The sequence below is a fragment of the Phallusia mammillata genome, chromosome 5, assembly GCF_965637545.1.
Source record: "Phallusia mammillata chromosome 5, kaPhaMamm4.hap1.1, whole genome shotgun sequence".
Lineage (NCBI taxonomy): Eukaryota > Metazoa > Chordata > Ascidiacea > Phlebobranchia > Ascidiidae > Phallusia > Phallusia mammillata.
The window spans coordinates 13,733,406-13,753,464 of NC_137256.1; the positions used below are offsets into that span (position 1 = coordinate 13,733,406).

General features: G+C 39.6%; 2 protein-coding genes across 2 annotated transcripts; one reads left to right on the forward strand and one right to left on the reverse strand.

Moving 5' to 3' along the window:
* The first annotated feature begins 27 nt into the window (after window positions 1-27).
* LOC145229159 (retinitis pigmentosa 9 protein homolog) lies at window positions 28-4,551 on the forward strand. The gene is made up of 4 exons (XM_080094448.1): window positions 28-250; window positions 448-608; window positions 3,214-3,305; window positions 3,644-4,551. The coding sequence occupies exons 1-4, from the start codon at window positions 207-209 to the stop codon at window positions 4,040-4,042; spliced, it is 696 nt and encodes a 231-aa protein (XP_079950574.1). The 5' UTR covers window positions 28-206; the 3' UTR covers window positions 4,043-4,551.
* Window positions 4,552-5,246: 695 nt separating this feature from the next.
* On the reverse strand, window positions 5,247-16,088 carry LOC145228464 (uncharacterized). The gene is made up of 9 exons (XM_080093518.1): window positions 14,996-16,088; window positions 12,458-12,831; window positions 11,681-12,392; window positions 11,258-11,402; window positions 9,579-9,680; window positions 8,237-8,376; window positions 7,812-7,952; window positions 7,223-7,363; window positions 5,247-6,941 (listed from the first exon to the last, which is right to left on the reverse strand). The coding sequence occupies exons 1-9, from the start codon at window positions 15,941-15,943 to the stop codon at window positions 6,294-6,296; spliced, it is 3,351 nt and encodes a 1,116-aa protein (XP_079949644.1). The 5' UTR covers window positions 15,944-16,088; the 3' UTR covers window positions 5,247-6,293.
* Between the last annotated feature and the right edge of the window lie 3,971 nt (window positions 16,089-20,059).

The window sequence follows — 20,059 nt, forward strand, 5'->3', positions numbered from 1 at the left end:
ACTTTCAGTATTGGCACCTGTTTAAGTATAACTACACCATAGCAGGACAAAACTAGAAGAGATTAATATTGTTTTTTGTTACTTTGTGATGTGTAAGAAATGTCAGAATCAGAACTTAAAACTACAGGGCTAAAACAGTACCAATATATTACATTTTGATAGTACACCTAACACCTGGATCTGTATTATCATACACAATTCCAACCATGGATAAGGCAATCATCGATAGATTAAAACACATTGAGACTTTGTAAGTTTACTATTTGCAACACAAATTTGCAGGCAACAAAATTGTGATCATAATCCATAATGTGATTAATTTGACAATGACAATTATGTATATCTGTTTTGTGGTTTTGTATTTTCATTTATAACTTGTATACTTGCTCTATGTTATTTTTGACTTAAAATGGGCAAAATCTTAATAGAGGGCTATGTTTGTTTTAGTTATGAACAAGCACCACCTGGAATGGTAAAAGAACAGGTTGAACAACCAGAGGAATGCATTCCAGATACAGAACAAAATAAGGCTGCTCGAGAATTTTTGTCAAAAGCCCCAAAGAAAGGTTTATGGATGCCACTTGGAAAAGAAGTAAAAGTAATGCAATGTATGTACTACCTCTAGGTGCTTTGGTTTCAACCTAAGTTGTAACAAATACAAGGCAATTGAGATTCTAAAAAAGATATAGGAAGTAACATGTGCTAAAGTGAACTATTTGGCAATTAATCATGCCTTAATTAGTGCAAGATTTTTGTTACATTTTTTGAAATCCAATCACATTATTTCATGTTTATTATTTCAGCAGAACACAGTTTTAAACTTGGTTATGTCTTTTTTTAACCCCTAACAGATTTATTTTAGTTATACTGTAGTAGTGAGCACAGATGCAGGTCAATATACTTTAACACATGCTTTTTTTGCAATGAGCAGCGTTCACCAAACTTGTTTCACACCAGACCGGATAACATTAAAAAATGATCACATAAAACTATGTACAAATTTATCTTACATACTTTTGCAATAAATTAACTTTCAACAGTTAACTCAGATTTTTTGACGATATATGTTAGGGCCAAATACCTTATCCACTAGTTAAATAGTGTCAAGGGCTGTTGTTTGGTGCCCCCTGGTATAGTTTATACAGGCACATGTACAACTAGAAGAGTGGCTTTCTGATATACTTCCATTTTATACATTCTATATGATATTTATCAATTTACTATACACATTATTTGATCTACACATATGATTGTTTTTGTAAACAAAAACAAATGGGTCCCCACACGCGCGTTTGTGCGGATTTACAGTAAACAAATGTTGCGGTGAATTTTAGATTCTTAAGGACAAATTTTTAGAAAGCATTAACCCAACAATAAAAAATTTTTTCGTATTCTTTTGCACTATTATTGTCATATAATTACAAAAACATTAAAAGACATAACAAATACTTTAATTTAATCTCTTGCTTTGACCCAGATATTGTCGGCCAAGGTCGGGTTTTGAACACATTATTTTTTGGAAAGCTGTAACAGTTGTGTTACAGACACTTTAAATTAAAAAACAATTTGCTACAAGTGTATACATAACAAATTGTTTTTCATTTAACTTTGTTTCGCAAAACGAGTTCCATTGACCTGTAGTAACCTCTCAGGGTGCACACGCCAAACGACTGTTTAACCTTTTGACACCGTTTTCAATAGCACGCCGTCCTTAGTGTTCAACAATACCGTTAAGCCTAATTTATGCCTTAAGTATTAACTCCTAAATTGATTGTCAAAAAAAAACGCTATGTTATGACGAAAGAAAGTTCTGAACTGTGTTTGTAATACCTACTAGTTGACCTTAAGTAACCCGTGATCATGCGGCGGCCAACCTGACAACGAGTATTTAAAAAACATTTATTTTGCAAAAAAGTCAAGTTCATTTTTTCATTTACTTTGATTAACAAAGTTTTGCTTGACATATACAAAACCGAAGCACGGTTATTAGGTTTAAATCACGTCATAGGTGTAAAACCTTCGCCAAAACCAAAAATTTGAGTGATAACTTAATAAAACGACATAGCATTGCTGTGCAAAACAGCTGATTTTTAATCACTGAAACGACGTCTCGTAAAACGTCTGTCCGACGTCAAGCTAAGCCCTCCTGCTATCGTAAACCAGTGAGTTATTCTCTTGGTACTTCTGCCTACAGTGTCTTTCTTGACCAAACGAGCGTTAGACACATTTACGTTTCGGGGGCCTGTGGGTGAACTGCTGGGTCATTCGGGGTCAAACTTCTAGAGCAGTGGTTCTCAACCAGTGGGCCATGGCCCACTAGTGGGCCATGGAAGCATTTTGATTGGGCCACAGATCAACGAAAAAGAAAGCTTTTTTTAAGAATTTACTTTCATTTGTGTCACTACACTCAATTTTCCAAGAATAATGGCTTAGGGAGGAATTGAGAAGGAATGTAAATTAATTTGTGATATGTTCTGCAGTTTTTTGTTTTGTTCTGAACCTATTTTATAGTTGTTTTCTTTCTATCATAAGAATTTACTGGGCCACAGAATTTTTGTGCAACAAAAGTGGGCCACGAAAGAAAAAAGGTTGAGAACCACTGTTCTAGAGGATCAAGTTCAGTTTGATAACTAACATATGTCCAAATTTGAATAAATTTGAAGCACTCCTTCTTTACCACACGAGCAATAAAAACCAGCGTTAAAAATTTTACGTTTCGGGGGCCTGTGGGTGAACCGCTGGGTTTATTCGGGGTTAAACTTCTGGAGGATCAAGTTTGGATTAATAACTAACATATGTCCAAATTTGAATAAATTTAAAGCACTTTTTCTTTACCACACGAGCATTACAAACCAGCGTTAAAAATTTTACGTTTCGGGGGCCTGTGGGTGAACCGCTGGGTCAATCGGGGTCAAACTTCAGGAGGATTAAATTTGGATTATTAACTAACATCTCTGTAAATTTGAATAAATTTAAAGCACTCTTTCTTGACCAAACATGTCTCACAAACCAGCGTTAGACAGAAAAAAGAAAAAAAGAATAAAAGAAAAAAAAAATACGGACAAAAACAATATGTGTCCCCTTCGTGGAAGGGGACCCATAACTACTACACAATTTGTTTTCATGCAACTTCCGACATAAGATTGTAACTATGATAGAAAAATAGTTGTTTCATCTGTCAAATATTGATGTTTAAAACATTTTGTGATGCAGGTTGGAGATGTAAAAACTATGGACATAGAACGGGTGACAGGGAGTGTCCACTTTTTAATTCAGGCAATGAAGCATTGGAAAAATTTAGAGAGGTTTGTTATAAATCTAAGGCTTATTGCCAAGTATTTAAAATTCGGTATAGCTTAAAAGCACCATTAACAAAATCCCCCTGCAATGATGTAGTCGAGAACTTAAAAGAAAACATTTGTAAGGGTCTATGCAAGCTGTTTTAAAACACTGATTTTTGACACACAAAAAAATCAATTTTAAAATTTTATGCCCCCTTGGTCTCCCACCGTGCTGCACTATATGACCCCTTCTGTATTTAGTTTTGTTTTTTGTTGTATATTTAGAGTATATATATATATTAGAGTGTATTCTATATTTAGAGGCAATTACTATTCTAGCAAACAAATACTTGTTAATTTAGGTTTTTGAAGATCCAATGCATGAAGTCATGAGCACAAAAAAGAAAAAAGATCAGGAATCAAAACTAAATTTTTTGCAACAAGTTCTGGACCAAGCCTCAACAGGTGAAAGTGATGACGGAAGTGACTTAGATAACAGCAAACGCAAAAGAAAAAAGAGAAAAAACAAAAAACAACAGTGGGTCGAAAAGACATCCCAACAGGAGACAGATTGTACAAAGCAAAAGAAACACAAAACTAAGTCAAAGAAACATAAATCAAAACATTCCGAAGAAGTTTTTAGTTCAAAATCGAACTGTACAAAACCTGCCAAAGGAATGAAACACAAGCGCAGCCATGATCCTGATAGTGAAGAAGAAGAAATACACAAACACAAGAAAATGCATAAACACAGAAGATAAAAATATACAGTTTTATTTTCCTGAAAAAGTAAAAACTGAGGTGAAAGAAAAATTACAACAAAAATGACAGAATATTGTAGGCTGGTTAAGTAATATGTTTTGATCCACCTTATTAGGTTAAGTTTGCGTTGTACAGCAAATTTGATTGTTTTGGTTACTAAACTTCTGTAACTGTACAATATTATAAGGTTTCCCACCAGGAGGTGCAAAAGCATTGTATTTAGCTATGTTGTTTGTGTAAATTACTGTACAAAAATTGAAATAAGGCGACAGATAAAGTGTACTCTTGATAACCTTTGACTATTCAAACGACACCGAATTTGATTTTTTTGTCGTTTAACTTTTAATTTTTTGCAAAATCGATGTTTTTGTATTTCGCAGTGACACAAATCGATTAAAAACTTGAAGGGGTATCTTTTTAACCCTTTTATTTGTAACTCGCTGTTTTGCTGACGTCCTTTTATGAAAAAATGATATGCACGTCACAATAAACTTTATTGACTGCTTAAGGATGTAGCAATTTGAAAACAAATTTGCAGTTGGATCGATAAACTCCCCATGTTTTGAGTTTTAACGAGTTATGGGGCCAAAATCTATTAAAAATAAAAAAAGGTTTCGATTAAAAAAAGCAAAAACTCATCTCAGAGAAAGGTTTGAATCTTTTTGGGTAAAACGTGAATAAAAATAGACTGTCCAAAGATCGCAACCTTACAGGTGCAAACATCGACATTTAAAAGTAGAAAATTCTATGACAGACCATGTGCAAGTGAGCAGGATATAGAAACAGGTTTTTGCATCACAGACCGACTGTCTGTTGTGTGTTTTGCTTCCGCCCATTTACCTTACCGCAACTTTAATGCTCCGGTTTGCATCGTGCCCAGATAATCATCGCTCCGTTAGCAGCCTTTCTCGGGCAAGAGAAAATGGTGACAGGGTAAAAAAATGGTCGGAATTTTAATTAGGCCGCGCCAAAGATGGTGAAGCATTATTTCAACACATTCCGGGTAAAGTTTTCTTGGAAGCTTTACGTAATCACCCGCAAGCTGCCCTTTTTCTTGCGTTTATCGCTGTCGTGCTTCCGTCAAACACCTGATATGCGATGTGATAACAAACATTGGGCTGTTGCTGCCTACTTTTTACGATTCAGTGTAGATTGTAAATTGGTCAGCAGTTTAACTACTTGACCACACAACGTAAACATAAATTTGTTTTGCTTGGTTTATTGGTACGAGAACTTAAGCGGGTAAAACAAAGAAAACAACAAACAAGGGAGGAAGATTACGACAAGTCAGAAATACCTGTCACGAGTTAAAGTAACACTTGAGTTTTGTGTCACACCGCCGGCATGTGTAGATGATACTAGCAATAGTCACAAAGTTTCGTGATAACGTGGGCACTAAAAAGTCGCAAGACGACGTTAAGGCGGATAATCTCCTTGCGAATGCGAGAGAAATGCATTTGGACAAACCATTCACACAAAATTTGGCCGGCCAAATTTCTGTCGCAATGTGAAGCACCGACGTTTGTCTGGGTTGTTAAACATTTAAGACTGCAATACCAATAAAAAGAAAAGTATGCAGTGGTACAACTAACATATCGTCATAATACAGCACCACATACGGCTATATATGTAATACACCTGTGATCGTTTTGAACAAAAAAAGCTAATCTTGAGGTCTTGAAAACAGCGACCTATAAGCGAAGTCTGTTGGCAAGAACCGCGTACGAAAATGATATAAAACAAAGAAAAGTACCGCGCGACAACAAAGCAAATCACGGAGCGCAAGCCGTGGCAAGCAAGTCGAAAGCCGTTTCGTAAATTAGCGGGTAAAAGAAGCAAAAATAAAACAAAGAGTGAACTGCAAACGGTAAACGGTATCCAAACGCGTTGACGGCAACTGGTTATAGTTGCTTGGCGCACGACAATGCATTGCACATAACAAGCCCCATGGTAAACAACAAACAAGAAAGACGGTTCTATAGAATATGAGGTACGTTTGCGGCTAACACTTTCGAACTCGTGTGTGTTTGTGTGTGTGGTCGCCAGACCGTTGCGTTACCAAAAAGCAAGGTGACTTAGTTTCGCTCAAGGTCAATCAGCGAAGAAGCGAGTGATATGGTGCGCGTTTAAAGTAAAAAAAATCAACAATTTCTAGTTTCTGCGCACGAGTGGTTGCTGGCGATCGTTAGTGAATGTGTCAAATAGAAAATAAAAAATGTCAACATACAGTTACGCAATTGTAATGGGGTTTTAAACGTTTAAAGATTGAAGAACATCCGCCGAGCGATTTCGTCTTATGACGCCAGTGGATATTTCCCGCATAGGGGTTGTGTTTGCTGATCCACTGTAGTCGCCAGGTGTTGGGAAATGTACTGATGACTTTTCAGTGTTGGGCGTCGGCGAACCTGATGACTGTTGTGAATGGTAACCTTCCGATGGCTCGGTTTCAATCATACTGTTTCTTCCAGTCCCGGATCGTCCAGCACTGCACTGCGAACTGCCTGCATCCCCTGCAACTGGCGCTCCTTTTCCTAACGCCCAATCCCCATCGGGAGTTTGACATGCGCAGTCAATTCGATCAGTAGAATGTTTGGCAGTTTCGCGGTGGCACGACGTTTCCTTTTCGGCGGCATTTGACAAATCCGAAGCGGAGTTATTTTTGACTGGCGTCGCTTTGGTATCGGTTTGTGGAATTTTTCGTTGACGTTGTGTCAAGCTGTTAGGCGTGGACGGAAATGAACACTGGACGATGCTGATCTTGTCAAAGCCCGGGTCCGAGATAGTGTGTCGATGGTTGCGCAAAGCTTTGTAGATCTTAGTGCGACTGCCCATCACTTGTGCATTGCCACTGGTCTGCACGTGCTGCAACAAACCTTGCTCCAAGTACATGTGCTGCCACTGTACAAATATTACAGAACTGCATTAGATTATTACGTGATGGAATTTGTTGCAAAATGTATGAAATTTAATGAGTTGGGTGCACATTAAAATTTCAATATTTTTTCCACCCTTAAATAGCTCGTTTTCGACAGGACATACTTCAAAAAGAAAAAAAGGGCACGTAAAATTTCCAAGCACAGGAGTTTTACATTCCAATATCCCAGCGAGAAAGTTAATAAGTAAGTCCAGATGCGTACTTAACTTTACGACGCATAGTCAATTTGCTAGTTAACTGGTACCTTTAGCATTTCGGCTTTGACGCCCAACATCTGACTCTCCCGATTGTTAAACAAGTCCACAAAACCGGAACCCGGTGCGTCGGCGGTGGCATCCATTTCGCTTATTCCCTCGTCGTTAGAAGATGTGGATCGAAGAGGTCGCTGCAAGACAAATGGTTTCTGTTAAGTGGCTGGCAACGGTTCAGATCAATTAATGTCGTTAATGTATGGATGATTGCGCGAACAAATTTTAGACTTATGAATTCCCATAATCGAATCCAGATTGCTTTTTAACTAAGTGATTATGTTCGAAAAACCAAACGTCTGGAGATATCCTTTTAGCCACAAACAACACATTGCACGTTGCGTGTATTATTTTACAGTAATTCTTGGAGCAATGTTACTCACATGCTATAAGTGAATCAACAGAAAACACGTTTCATAAAAATACGCTAATAATATTTTTGTGTTAAGAATTTCTTTTAGGGTTCTAAATTGTTGGAATTGAAAGGTAATGATTTGAATCAGCACTATTTGGATTATTTTGAACAGCTTGTTAAACACCATTAATTCACCGGCATTGATCCGTAAACATTCCCGCAATTTTTACCTGAAGCAACTGTCGTTTTAGTCGGTCTCGTAATTCGCTCTCAACGTCCTGTCTTTCTTCCACGATCTTTTGCAGGGTGGTTAGCCGCTCGGAAAGCTGCTCGGTGTGAGTATCCACTTCGGTCGACTGTAGGAACTTCTCCTATGAGCAAAAATTATGTTCAGTTAGTTGTAAATTCCTGATGAATGATTCACCTCAAGCTATGATCGACAATTTGATGATTTCAATTGATAGAATTTAAATGGAGTACGTACTTTTGTTTTGTACAAAACACAATCGCTACATCTCCATATTTGGAGCAACAATCAAGTTAAGTGTATATAGTATAATGTTTGAATCGTACGAGTATATCGGGGCGAATTGTTCGAAGACATATTCACCAGTTCTTGATATAAGAGTTTTATTATTTAAATGAAAACACACACCTTGAAACAGGTAATGGTAGCTTCTGCTTTTGACAGGGACGACGATAAGAGGTCAATTTCATCGTTCTGTTCAGAAAGCCGTTCCCTGCATTCCTCCAATTCCTCTTGAAGCTGCCGCTCCTTTTCCGCAAACTTTCGATCTGCGTCGAAAAACAAAACGTTTTTTTTCTCATGGAAACGCACAAACACACACGTCACGTCTTTTAGCACAGAATAGGTGAGTGAATTTACTGCCTTTATAATGTACAAGAAATAAAAAGCGGGGTATCATATTATTTGACGTAACACCTTTTATTGGCTATACGCTGTTGGGGAAATTCCGTCCAAATTTTCACCTGCCTATGATTTCTCTCTTGTGTCTAGACGTCGCGTTTCGTCGAACAACATATACCCATGGGGAATTGAATGACAACGCGCTTAGCTGTGGCTGCGACAACGCAAAATTTTTCCGACTGGAAATTCTCTCTTGACCGTGAACTATTTACGAATGACGTGTTGCTGTGACGCATCCCCACACTAAAAAAACGGGACGAGGAGTGATTTTTAAAACAAGGCGACCAATAATATTTTCATTGAAATGTAAACATACTGAAGTGGCGAAGTAGCGCTTAATGTGCACTACACACATTGTGTAGTGCGGCTAATCCCTCATACACAGAAAAAGAAAATGGCCTGAAATCGTGAAAGAATTTCAAAAACGCCAAAGCTAGTCGCCACATCATCGCACGAAAATTAAGGAGAAACAAACATCGGAGTTTCGTGCGGTACAATCACCTAGGTAAAAAACGAAAAAAAACTTGGACCTCAAAATAGCGTTGGATGGGAACACAGTTTAGAGTAAGTTTGTGAGTTAACCATGTTGTGGCAATGACTTCTTTATCAACTACGGATGCTGCCGCTCTCATGCCCTTCATTACGACTGAAGCAAAGCAGAACAGGAAGACAAAATTGAGGTGGTACTTGGGCAAGAGACGGGCAAACACGTTTTAATGACACACATACTGTCCAGCATACATATCCCAATTCGAATCCGTACAGGTTATATTGGTGGCTTGGGCTTATAATTATACTTCGTCTCACTTGTAATACAACGCAGGTGCCTGTTTTTAATTTTTTGCGCCACTGGACAGATTGTTCGATCGATGAACACGACTCACGCCGATTGTTGAAACGCCTTAAATTGTCTTGCAAGGTGCAATTAAAATTCCACGAGAATTTTCGTATTTTGACAACGTTGGTTTTTGTTATCCAATTTCGACCGATATCGACTACTAGACAACAACATTCCTGCGTGGCGAATGTTTGCTAATAACATGTTGCAGTGAATGACAAACCCACATACTTTGCGAATCGAAGAGTTGCATTATATTCCGTTCTTTGGCTTCATCGTCTTTTGAGGAAAGGTTGATGGCTTTCAAATCGCCGGTCATGACAAGGATTTTACCTAAACAACATTTCGTATGTTATTTTTATTTTTTAACACTGACACAATTTAAGGTATGGCAGTTTTGCTTATAGAAAAACACAATTGGCCCTTTTACAGTAAATCACCGTTCTGTTTTTAAACTTTCATGTTTGAATCAATACCTGGCCAATCAGCCATTACAACGGTTTTAGCTCTTGTTTTCGACAGTCACACTAGCCACAAAAACAACAATAGGCAAATTCCTTTCGTGTTTGTTCGCGTGGTCTTGTGTTGTTAAACTTTACTACTTTTCTCTGAGGAATCGAGGGAGCCCCACATTACAACAGACAGCTACGAAAAGAATGTGCGCAAACAGGCACTATTAGGGGTATGGAAAGACAAATATTTGTAACTGTGGTTCTGTTTGTTACGATTTGTGTGTTAACTCATGACTCATGGCTGACAAAGAAACACTGATATTAAACGATGACCGATTAGTTAAATTTAAACCACAAGTTATTTTGACATTTCAAGCCTTATGATCATGCGTATTATTACGCGGTATTATTAGCACTATTGCTTTTAATCTATACTGCATTTGAAGCAATATCCAACAGTTGGCTCCAAGATCGCAGTGTCAGGAATGTCAAGTATGCAGCAATATTTTGGACTTTGTTGCGTCACAACACACACACCACTTCGCTGCAACCGCTGACGATAACGAACAACTGCAAGGCGGGTACATTTATAGAAGAGCCACTAGCGTTCTGTGATAACCGTCCGCAAGCAAACGCTGCCCAAGTCATGACGCACAAACAGAACAAAGAAGCACCTTAAACGTTATGTGTGGAGTTTGCTTTACTGATTGCACAAATTTACTTTAATCTAATATTACTCGCTGCATAATGAATTTATACCACTTGAAAACAATCGAATGTGTTATGGTGTCGTCTCGGATTTACGTTTAAGCCTTCCTTGCGTTGGCAAAAGTTGGAAGAAAAGCAGAACTTAAGGGTTTGTCACGTACGGTTAATCACCTTAGTACTAGTAAGGGTAAATTATTAGTTTAAGATCAATTAGAAGCTAGTTGTGGTCAATAATTGGTGTGTAATTTTCCATGTCACGCCTTAACAAGATGTTTAAACGCACAAACTTTGACACTATTTAATACCAGTATTTTTGATAGCTACTGTTAATACGGATGTATGGTGTTTTACTGACCCCGTGTTTAATTACTAACTATTTTTCGAACAGTCATGCCCAAAAAATGTCGGCTAGGTATTGTTTCACACTTGACTGGCTTCGGCGTTTGCTGAATTTGAGCACTCGTCGAGGTATGCGCGAGGTTAAGACTCCTTGTTGAACCGACAAATTTATCCTGGCATTAGGTTTCACTGCTCTTACATTGTCCCCGGACTAATGGAAGCAAAAAGTCCTGATGTAATCACTAACGTCAAATGTGACCAAAGGGCACAAAATAACTCTATTTTGCTTCGTTAGAGATATTTATATTTCTTTGTACTGTAAGTAGTTGATGTTTGAAGTTTTTGGATCCGCTACTGCAGTTTAATCTCGGATTCGTTGAACCGTACGCGCCTTGTACACAGTATGCATACTTTCTAATGTCTGCTTTTCCTGTTCCAGTCGGTTGACTTTGGCCGTGAGTTTATTCTTCAATTCATTCTCGAGAGCTTCACGCTTGTTCGCTGAAAGGTAAAGGGCGTGATGCTCTTCAGTTATTCTCTGAAGCTCCGCTTGAATCTAAAATACAACTTACAGTAAATATCAAGCTATTTGCACAAAGCCAATTTGTGGTCATATTTTGCACAAAAAATAAATAGACAATTAAATTTATACGTTTCTATGCTAATTTGGCTTTAGTTGGTTCGTTGTTACCCTTTGGGCTTTTATTTTATACATCAAAATTATTTTTGGTTTCCGTCTCATTTCCAAAAAAACGTTTGTACCAGAAAATTTCGGTTAACCTCAACTTCCGTGTAGATAAAATTACTATATTTGCTTCTAAACAGAACACGTACCGTTTCAAACCTCTTTAGCTTCATTTGATAAGTTTGAAGTTGCACGGATAAGTTCTCGTTTTCCACCAACAGTCGATCGGTGAGATCAGCATTGCTGTTTGGTCGACTTCCACCATTGCTACTACTCCCACTGCTGCTTGTATTTGTTTGGTAATTATTTCCCTTGGAACTACTATTCCGTTTTCGACGCCTGGCTATTCTACTAGCCCCGCTGCTCGTGGTGCTAGTGCCGCTGTTCATGCTATCACTCTTACTTACACCGACGCCATTTGTGACCGGCACAAACGCGTCCTGTAGATAGTTTGAATTGGACGGGTTTTGCATCGCGTACGTGTTGGTACTAGGTTGGACAGGACTACGTTGCGGCACCTCAGGAAAACTTGGCATTTCTTGATAGTTGGGTGTGCTCACAGCAGTTGCAGTTGAAGATGACGATGACGACGAGGTTCCTTGCATTAGCACGTTACGGCCGCTATTGGTTCTAGTCAAATATTGGCCGTTTCCGTTTCCGTTGCTGGTTTGTCGTTGATGAGGCAGATTGTTGGTTGTGGTATTTGCTGGTGCTTGATAATGCTGCTGGAAGCCGGGTGTAGCATAAGGTGATTCCTTGTTGGTGCTGTAGAAAGGCGTTCCACGCATCGGGGTACCGGGAAACGAGTTGGGAATTGACGTTGGAGAAGTGACCGTGGGACTATTAAGCGCACTTCCGCAACTAAAACAACGACACAACAGCAAATCAGCGAAAAAATTCTCTAAGAACAAAAAATAGTTACTTACGAATTGCCCTTCTTCTTGCATGGCTGCCCAAGTGCCAACGAGTTTGGCCTTTGAGGTTGCCAAGTGGAGGCGTCTTCCTGCTGCTGAACCGCTACTTGTTCCAAACCCATCATTCCAGCAGGGTAGGGAGGTGGCGGCCTTCTTGGTGGTGACTGGGTATTTATCAGTTGTACATGAGCAGGTGCCGCTGTCTGATTCTGTCCCATCATGCCAACTGGCTGGTAATAATGCCCGTGCATGGTTGGCGTAGCCACTTGGTTTCGCACAAATGTCGTATTTGGGTTGGCTGTGGGAGTTTGTGGCATGTTGCTGGAGACACCGTTAGGGTGGACTGCTTCCGAAGTTGACGAATCGCTGTTCTGATTTGTTCCAACCTACGGCAAATTTACACACAATTGTTCAAAATAAATGCTAATTTACAATATAGCACTGCAACCAAATATGGAAAATAAATATCACATAAATATGTTGATAATACTGACTTTCAAAACACGTTGTCAACTAATTTAACCAAGCAAACTACGTCTGCGCACAATAATGTTTTATTGTTGCCTTAACAAAATACGATTGTATTAATTTGAAAAAGCTTCGAAGCACCGTCTATCTGCTGAGTTGCATTTTTCTAAACCTAATCTTCGTCCTCTAGTCAGCGCGTAAGCTTATTACACAGTGAGATCGTGAGACCAAGGCAAAAAGCCAATATCGCTTACGGCGTTGGCGAAACCACGCGAGTCTCAACAACTGCTGCCCTTCGCCGTGTAAGGTGTGACAATAATCTCACTTCGAAGGTCCTAATCAGATAACTTCCAAAAAATTATCACCGGCTTGATGACACGCTGAGTTATGAAAACTGGCACGTTTGAGGTTGCGCAGGGCTAACTGCCTTACATTGTACAACGGACTACTTTAGCGCAAGTAGTTATCTAATTCCAAATGAAAAACGTTCCCAGGCTAACTTACAGTGACTTGAGCACACGGCTTTATATCACAGGCGCAACCCGCATGTTGCCATACTTAACGCACAGTCTCTAACAGTTGACATCGACAATACAGGAAGACAGACAATTTAGAGACAAACATTCGTATTAATGCTAATTCTACAGGGAATAGCTTTAACAATTCCTGACCGACTTAAATCTTTTTACTACGTCACAAAGCTTTCATCTGCGGGACATTTGTTTTGCGGTAAAACAAGCGCCTGCAATTAAGAGCTACAATCAGTTTATTGTCAGCTCGCTCGCTGAACTGTGTCAGTAAGTATCCAAGCCAAGTGCACGGTATTGGCAAACGCGAACAGCACTTAAGATTATGTGCGAGTCGGTCGGTCAGTGGTTTGGTTTACGTTCGGACTACGCCTTTTCTTTCATTGCTCTGCCTCTTCGTGTTGCACGTTCCACAGAGGTTTGTGACCTGCGCAGAGCCCTCAAACGACCAGACTTAATGGATAACTGTTTGTTGTCAACCTGAACGATGCCTCGGAGGGACGTAAACGCCAATCAACAATCAACAAAAAATGTGTCTACAAGCAACTTTGTTAACAAACCTATACGAGCTAGATTGTGAATAAACTGATACTATGGCAAAACAACAAACACAACAACAATTCTAGTCGCGTTACGCAGGAAAACATAGCAGTCTGGCGCCGTCGTTGAACTGAGGCACTGACACGGCACGCTTGAGTTAATTTCACAAAGCCCGCTCATTCAGGCGTGCCAGGAATGAACCACGCGATCTCACATTCCGCTCTAAACCCCACGGCACATTGGCCTAGTTTTCCGCTATCCGCCCACGTTTCCTCAAGTCCGTACCTTCTCAGGTCACGCACTAATTGTGGTTTGTTGGTTTTGGAAGAGCTCCTTTGATTTTTGTTACGTCATAACCGGGTTAGCGAATAGTGAAGGGATATGTTGATGTTTGGTAAGGAAACCCATCGGGCGACTGTCCAAATACATAACCGTTTCCGAAAAGGCCGAACTAAAAGCATCTTCGAAGTCTTCAATCTCACAACTTGACATTATCGACGTTACAGATCCAACAAACTATTATTTAGCAAAACTTACAGTTTTGTCACCGCATCAACAAGCCGCAAAATACACGAATTTCTAATTTTTTTCTTATGTCATTGCTGTTTCAAGGACGTGAGCTAAGCGCACAAAAATGCGGCGCGCCGTCGTTACGCTCAGTTGCCCGAGGCTGTTGTTCTAACTGATCAACCCATCTTTAACCTGTAGTTCAGTTTATTTTGCTATCGCATGCAGGGTTTAAGTTGACGATGCGAAGACTGTGTCGGCGCGAGAGCCGTATTTTCAATATGCGGGTTTAATTCCGGAGCAAATTTGGACAACATATCACGAACATTTGAATCATCTCAAATATTTTACCGGTCTTGGATAATATTCAAACACAACATAGCGGCATTAGTGTTTTAACTAAACTACCAATTTGTCTTTGTCTCGTAGCATAGATAAATGGTCTTCCTAAAAATTTTTAAATTGTAAACGTTTTAACCAAATATGTATGTTCATTGTGAAATCTCACCTGTGCGTATGTTGGAGTTTGTGCCGTTGCGATTGCGTCTTCGGAAGATCTCGGACTTTGCGTTTGGAAGGGGCTGGAATGTGCTGAGTATCTTCGCTGTTCCTTATGGCCTGGTTTGCGGCCTGTATTTGTAGTGTTCGACAAGCTAGTGGTGTGCTTGCTTTTTGGCGGCTCTTGGTTGGTTTTTGGCGAGTTATGGATGGCGTTAAGTTTTTCGTTTGAAAGCGGTAAGAACCTTTGTTCCTCCAATGATACGCGATGAAAATGTGTCTTGTCCTCCTGGTTTTGATGTAAAGAGCTGGAACGAGTTACCGACGAGTTCTTTCGACCACGTATACCACGCAACTGAACTTTTCGACACGAATCTGAACTTCGCAAACTGTCTGTGTACAAGTATTCATCGCCACCGCTGTTCGACTTTGGGTGTCCATTTAACTTTATTCGTTCTTTCACAGCATCCGCCGACTTGGATGATTCTTGCATTCGCTTGTTACTGGGATGCTTGTAATGTTTGTTGTCGGCGGATGTGGATGGCGACTTGTGATAACGTGGTGTCATCATTTGCGGGACAGTCGATGAAAAAGTGCGGTCGGGTGTTTCAGCGGGAGTGTGGGTGATTTCCAATCTTGCTTCGGCGTAGGAAGGCGGTGGACGGCGAGATGGTGCAGAGGAGGATTGTGTCTGTGGACAACTTTCATCACCGGATCGTTGTAAAGTTGAACGACACAAAGCATCCAGGCGAGCTTCGGGATCACTTTCAGTTGTTTGAGAAGGATCACTATTGTACTGGTTACTCGAAATATCTCCTACTCCTGGGTTGGTTGTTAGTTGACTGGGAGAACATATAGAATTGAAAACTCCTTGTCCAGAAGAAGCGAACGGGTCGTCGTTTTTAAACTTTTCTGCAAGTAACCTGTGAAGCACTGTCCCACCGTTTCGTTCCGTCATGGCTTTATGTAGCGATTATCCTTACTCAATTTATCGTTCAATTTTCGGAAGAGCGATTTGCACACCAAGCAAAGACAAGCATTTTTACAAACTTTAAACCTAGTAAACCATCCTATAGACAGGAGGCCGTTGTCCTACTTTCTGGCAAATAAACATAGACATATTTATTATCCTTCTTAGAACTGTCAACATTCTTGAAAAGACAGGAAAAGAAAACATGGCATTTCGATCTACGTCTTACTGACGTAAATCCCAGCCAGAAAAAGGAAAAACTGGAGTACAATAACATTGTCGTTTTTAATATAAATTCACTGGATGCGACAATCAAGTTTCGGTCATTGACATTTCACATTCGGTCATTGCGCCACACCTATACCGAAATAACTAATGAAAAATAAAAGATAACATATGTTAACAGTCTAAAACTTTTGGATGAAAGCGGACCGAAAACTTATTCCATATTTTATTTTTATTGAGTCTATTATAGTCTATTATATTTTCTTTTTATTGAGTCTATTGTGTAGAAATATTTTTAACCCAACCCATTATGTTTCGTAATGCAAGTTTGACGCTTTGTTTTCTCGAAATGAATTAAGTTTCAGTCACGGCGACATTCCTTTTGGTCGATATGTAGGTCGATCTTTGACAAGCAAACTCTCATCCAAGCCAGCTCGCTCAGCACATCGCGGCAAAGTGAAATATTTGTACTCCGTCTATTATACGCGTGTGTATGCACGCGTCGTGTTTGTGTGTGCGCACGGCGCATCTGACATTCCAACCTTTCTGTCATCGGTCACCACGAAAGGTGATGTTGACTCAAAGAAGAAGGTAGGTTTTCTATCTTCTTTGCTACGTACAGGCGAAGAATCGCATCGCGCACCATTGAATCATCGTTGAACTACTCGACAAACCCGATCGCGCAAAAAAACGAGAGTAATAATTCTAAGGTTATTTAGTTATTGTTTATGTATCGATGGTTTGGGTATTACTGTCCCATTTATTCAAATATTTTGACCAAAATTTATGTGCTCTTTGCTTTTCGCACTGCATTCCGTTTTCAATATGTTCAAACAAACGCCAATCTGCATGAACAGTACAAATTATAAACCGAACGGTTAAGGTGAGAAAACCAACTTTTAGTTGTTGCATCAAAACAATATATCACGTTGCAGTTTGACTGTTTTGTCATGTAGTCTAACGGCAATCCACACCAACTAGAAGTATCAAATAACAGTTGTTTTATTAGTTGATGCTTAGTGCTGCCACATTCACAAAGACTTAGTCACCACTTTAAACACAACAATAAAATAAATAACCAAGCGAAAGTAGACGTCTAAGTCATACACCACAAACCCGTAGAACGTTTAAAATATTGCTTTCTACATACCACAAATTGTTTCGCGTCGTGCAATTCCATTCATTTTCCAAATGTTTCTCGTGTTACAAAGATCTTTTATTCCCGAACAATAATTCGAGTTTCCTGCACAATCTCACAGTTTATTTGCTCCCGATTTTGGGCTACATAAAAGCATGCTAAGAAAATGTTGCCAGTCCTCGAAAACCGGCAAGAAGAGACAAAGCAAAAAAGTATAAACTCAAAAATGTTGGTGTTTATAACTTCAAGCCAATATCTTGTGACACATGCGGACTTCAACGGACATACTGTACCTGCTGCATAAAAAAACACAAGCGCATTTCATCTTCAACATTGCAGATCGCACCACGCTTAATAATAAAAACAAGTAGGAAAGCAGGAATGCATAAACAAATGTCTTGAAAAATGCGGTTACAATGCTGTAAGCCACCGCAATGCCACATTAACACCATTGGCACGAACCAAAGTAAACTTCTTTAACTATTCTAGTTTACTAAAGCACTGTCAAACATATTTGTGCAGGTGGACCGACCACACGTCACTCAACACTGTTCCTAATTGACAAGCTCGGTCATCATAAAGGAAATCAATACACTGATACGGTACACTCGCGGCGCACATTGTGACTTAAATTGCCGTGAAGGGTCTGGGTATCTGCTTTAAATTGCGACTGTACAAAAACGTCATTTTGTGGCAAAGTCCGTGACTAACCTCCCCTCAATTCTGTTAGGTCTCAAAACTTATTCGGTCCCGTTACTTCGCTATCAAACCACTAATTTCGAAACAAACCAAAGCTGTTAGAGCGCTGGTCATCCAATTACCGATCCGATGACGGCTTCTTTTCGCCTTTCGCTGCGCGCGAACACGCACACACACAGAGGATAGACATTCCTCAAGCTCGCGGCGGACTTGTTTGTACAAAAACCCGATCGGTCGCGGCGGGCGAATGCCTCGCATACCAGTCACGCATAGCCCGGAGCGCACAATCATAATAGCAACCCAGCATTAATACTGCCCTGGATGGGATGGCATCCTGTAAAAAATGTGCAGTCATCAATTGTGACCCAGAACAAAGCCCTGAAATCGTGTGGAGCAGCTCTGTCGGCATTGTGATATGATTTGCATCATCTGGTTCTACCAACAACGAAGTTGTTCTCAAAAAAATATTCGATTGCTCCTGCAGATCGTATTGATGTATGGATCAAGTACAATGAATTAATGCAAACAACGAAATCTAATCTTATGTAGAATGTTTTACCACTGTGGTTAAAGTTGCCCCAACGCATATATGTTAATATGAGTGCTTTTATGACTTTTTATGAATACCAGTAGATCATAAAACAAGACAGTGTGCACTTGCAGTAGCCAATTTTAATTCAGCGTATTTTTTTACTTTCCAGATTTACCGTAACGGGGCGCTAGAGAACAAAGTGCGAAACGATCCTGGTTAAAAAATTTATTTGGGTTAAGAGAACACAGCTCGAGGCTCCGCGGACCGACATTATTTGCTTTGCCAAATTATAATATTTCTGTAGATGGTTGTTGTCATTTGAAGTTCAACGTTTTTTGGGATTGAGTATACGAATAAAAAATATCATACTTTTTTGTCTCTCCGACAAAAAAAAATTACTTGGCTATGTAGCCTAGGTTTATCAGCTGACTTTTTCGATGATTTTACCATATATCATTTTTGGAAACATACTATTTAGGCTACAAAACACAAAAACTAAAAAGATTCTTTTTTAATGTTTTTAAACTGATATTGATTTTTTAACCTTATTTGGTCTGAACCCCGTTCACATTGGGGTCAGTATAAAGCAATTTTGCGGGGACCGCCAAGAGATTAAAATCTTTCTCCGGTTGGCTATATATATACCTATTTGATGTCAGAATGACAGAGCGTGATACTGAATGATCGTAGACATAGTAAACTTCCGGCTGTTTTTTTTAGTATTAAATCTTGTAATTTCAGACAAAACTGTGAATAGCAATGTGCGCTATTTCGTTTAATGTGCGTAACGCATTGATGCTCGTCACACATCTCAATAAAGTAATAAACAATGAATGCCAATCCAGGCCACTTGGCGTCCAACTGCGCGTATGACGTTACAATGGATTTTATAATAACTTTGTTACGTCACACTCATACACGTGAAGATAATTCACAATATGATTAAGAGGCAACCACTGTTAGAAACAACTGTGCCGAGTGTTAAAAAGTGTTACATGAACACGATCGAATCGTGACTATAACGTTCGTTACTTACAGCAAGAGTAAGGGCTTCACAGGGCCTTAGGCTAACCAGCATTTAGTTGATATTGCGAGTTTAATAGGCACAACAGGTGCTAACAGAGAGGTCTACACAGTCTACCGCAAGGTGGCGCACTTGTCACCGCAAGGTGGCGCAATCTATTTTATGCTGTTGCCCCCCCCCCCCCCCCCCCCCCCCCCCTAAAACCGATCCTAGATACGCCACTGACCGCGAGTCTTCGACATAATGACACGAGGGCTGTGCTGTTATAAAAAATGCTAAATGTTGAGTTCGAAATGTTTAAGACGCTTTACAAAATCCGCACCTGTTCTAATGATCGATCACGCCATGATTGTCGTTTGATCTTGGCAATCAGCCTGGCTGTGCCTTTTTTGCACTATTACAACAAAATACAATTACCGGTATTGCCGTTTATTGAAACTGTTGCCCACGTTCAGAAAGGATAACCCTGATTAAAAAAAAACTACG

What these genes read in the sequence shown, in the direction of transcription:
- LOC145229159 (XM_080094448.1), top strand. Translation starts at nt 207, where the DNA reads ATGGATAAGGCAATCATCGATAGATTAAAACACATTGAGACTTT. An exon ending in AGAAGTAAAAGTAATGCAAT is followed by an intron (nt 609 to 3,213) that starts GTATGTACTACC and finishes TTTGTGATGCAG; the next exon opens with GTTGGAGATGTAAAAACTAT. An exon ending in CATTGGAAAAATTTAGAGAG is followed by an intron (nt 3,306 to 3,643) that starts GTTTGTTATAAA and finishes TTGTTAATTTAG; the next exon opens with GTTTTTGAAGATCCAATGCA.
- LOC145228464 (XM_080093518.1), bottom strand. Translation starts at nt 15,943, where the DNA reads ATGACGGAACGAAACGGTGGGACAGTGCTTCACAGGTTACTTGCAGAA. An exon ending in CTACCATTACCTGTTTCAAG is followed by an intron (nt 7,953 to 8,236) that starts GTGTGTGTTTTC and finishes TTTTGCTCATAG; the next exon opens with GAGAAGTTCCTACAGTCGAC. An exon ending in TAAAACGACAGTTGCTTCAG is followed by an intron (nt 7,364 to 7,811) that starts GTAAAAATTGCG and finishes TTTGTCTTGCAG; the next exon opens with CGACCTCTTCGATCCACATC.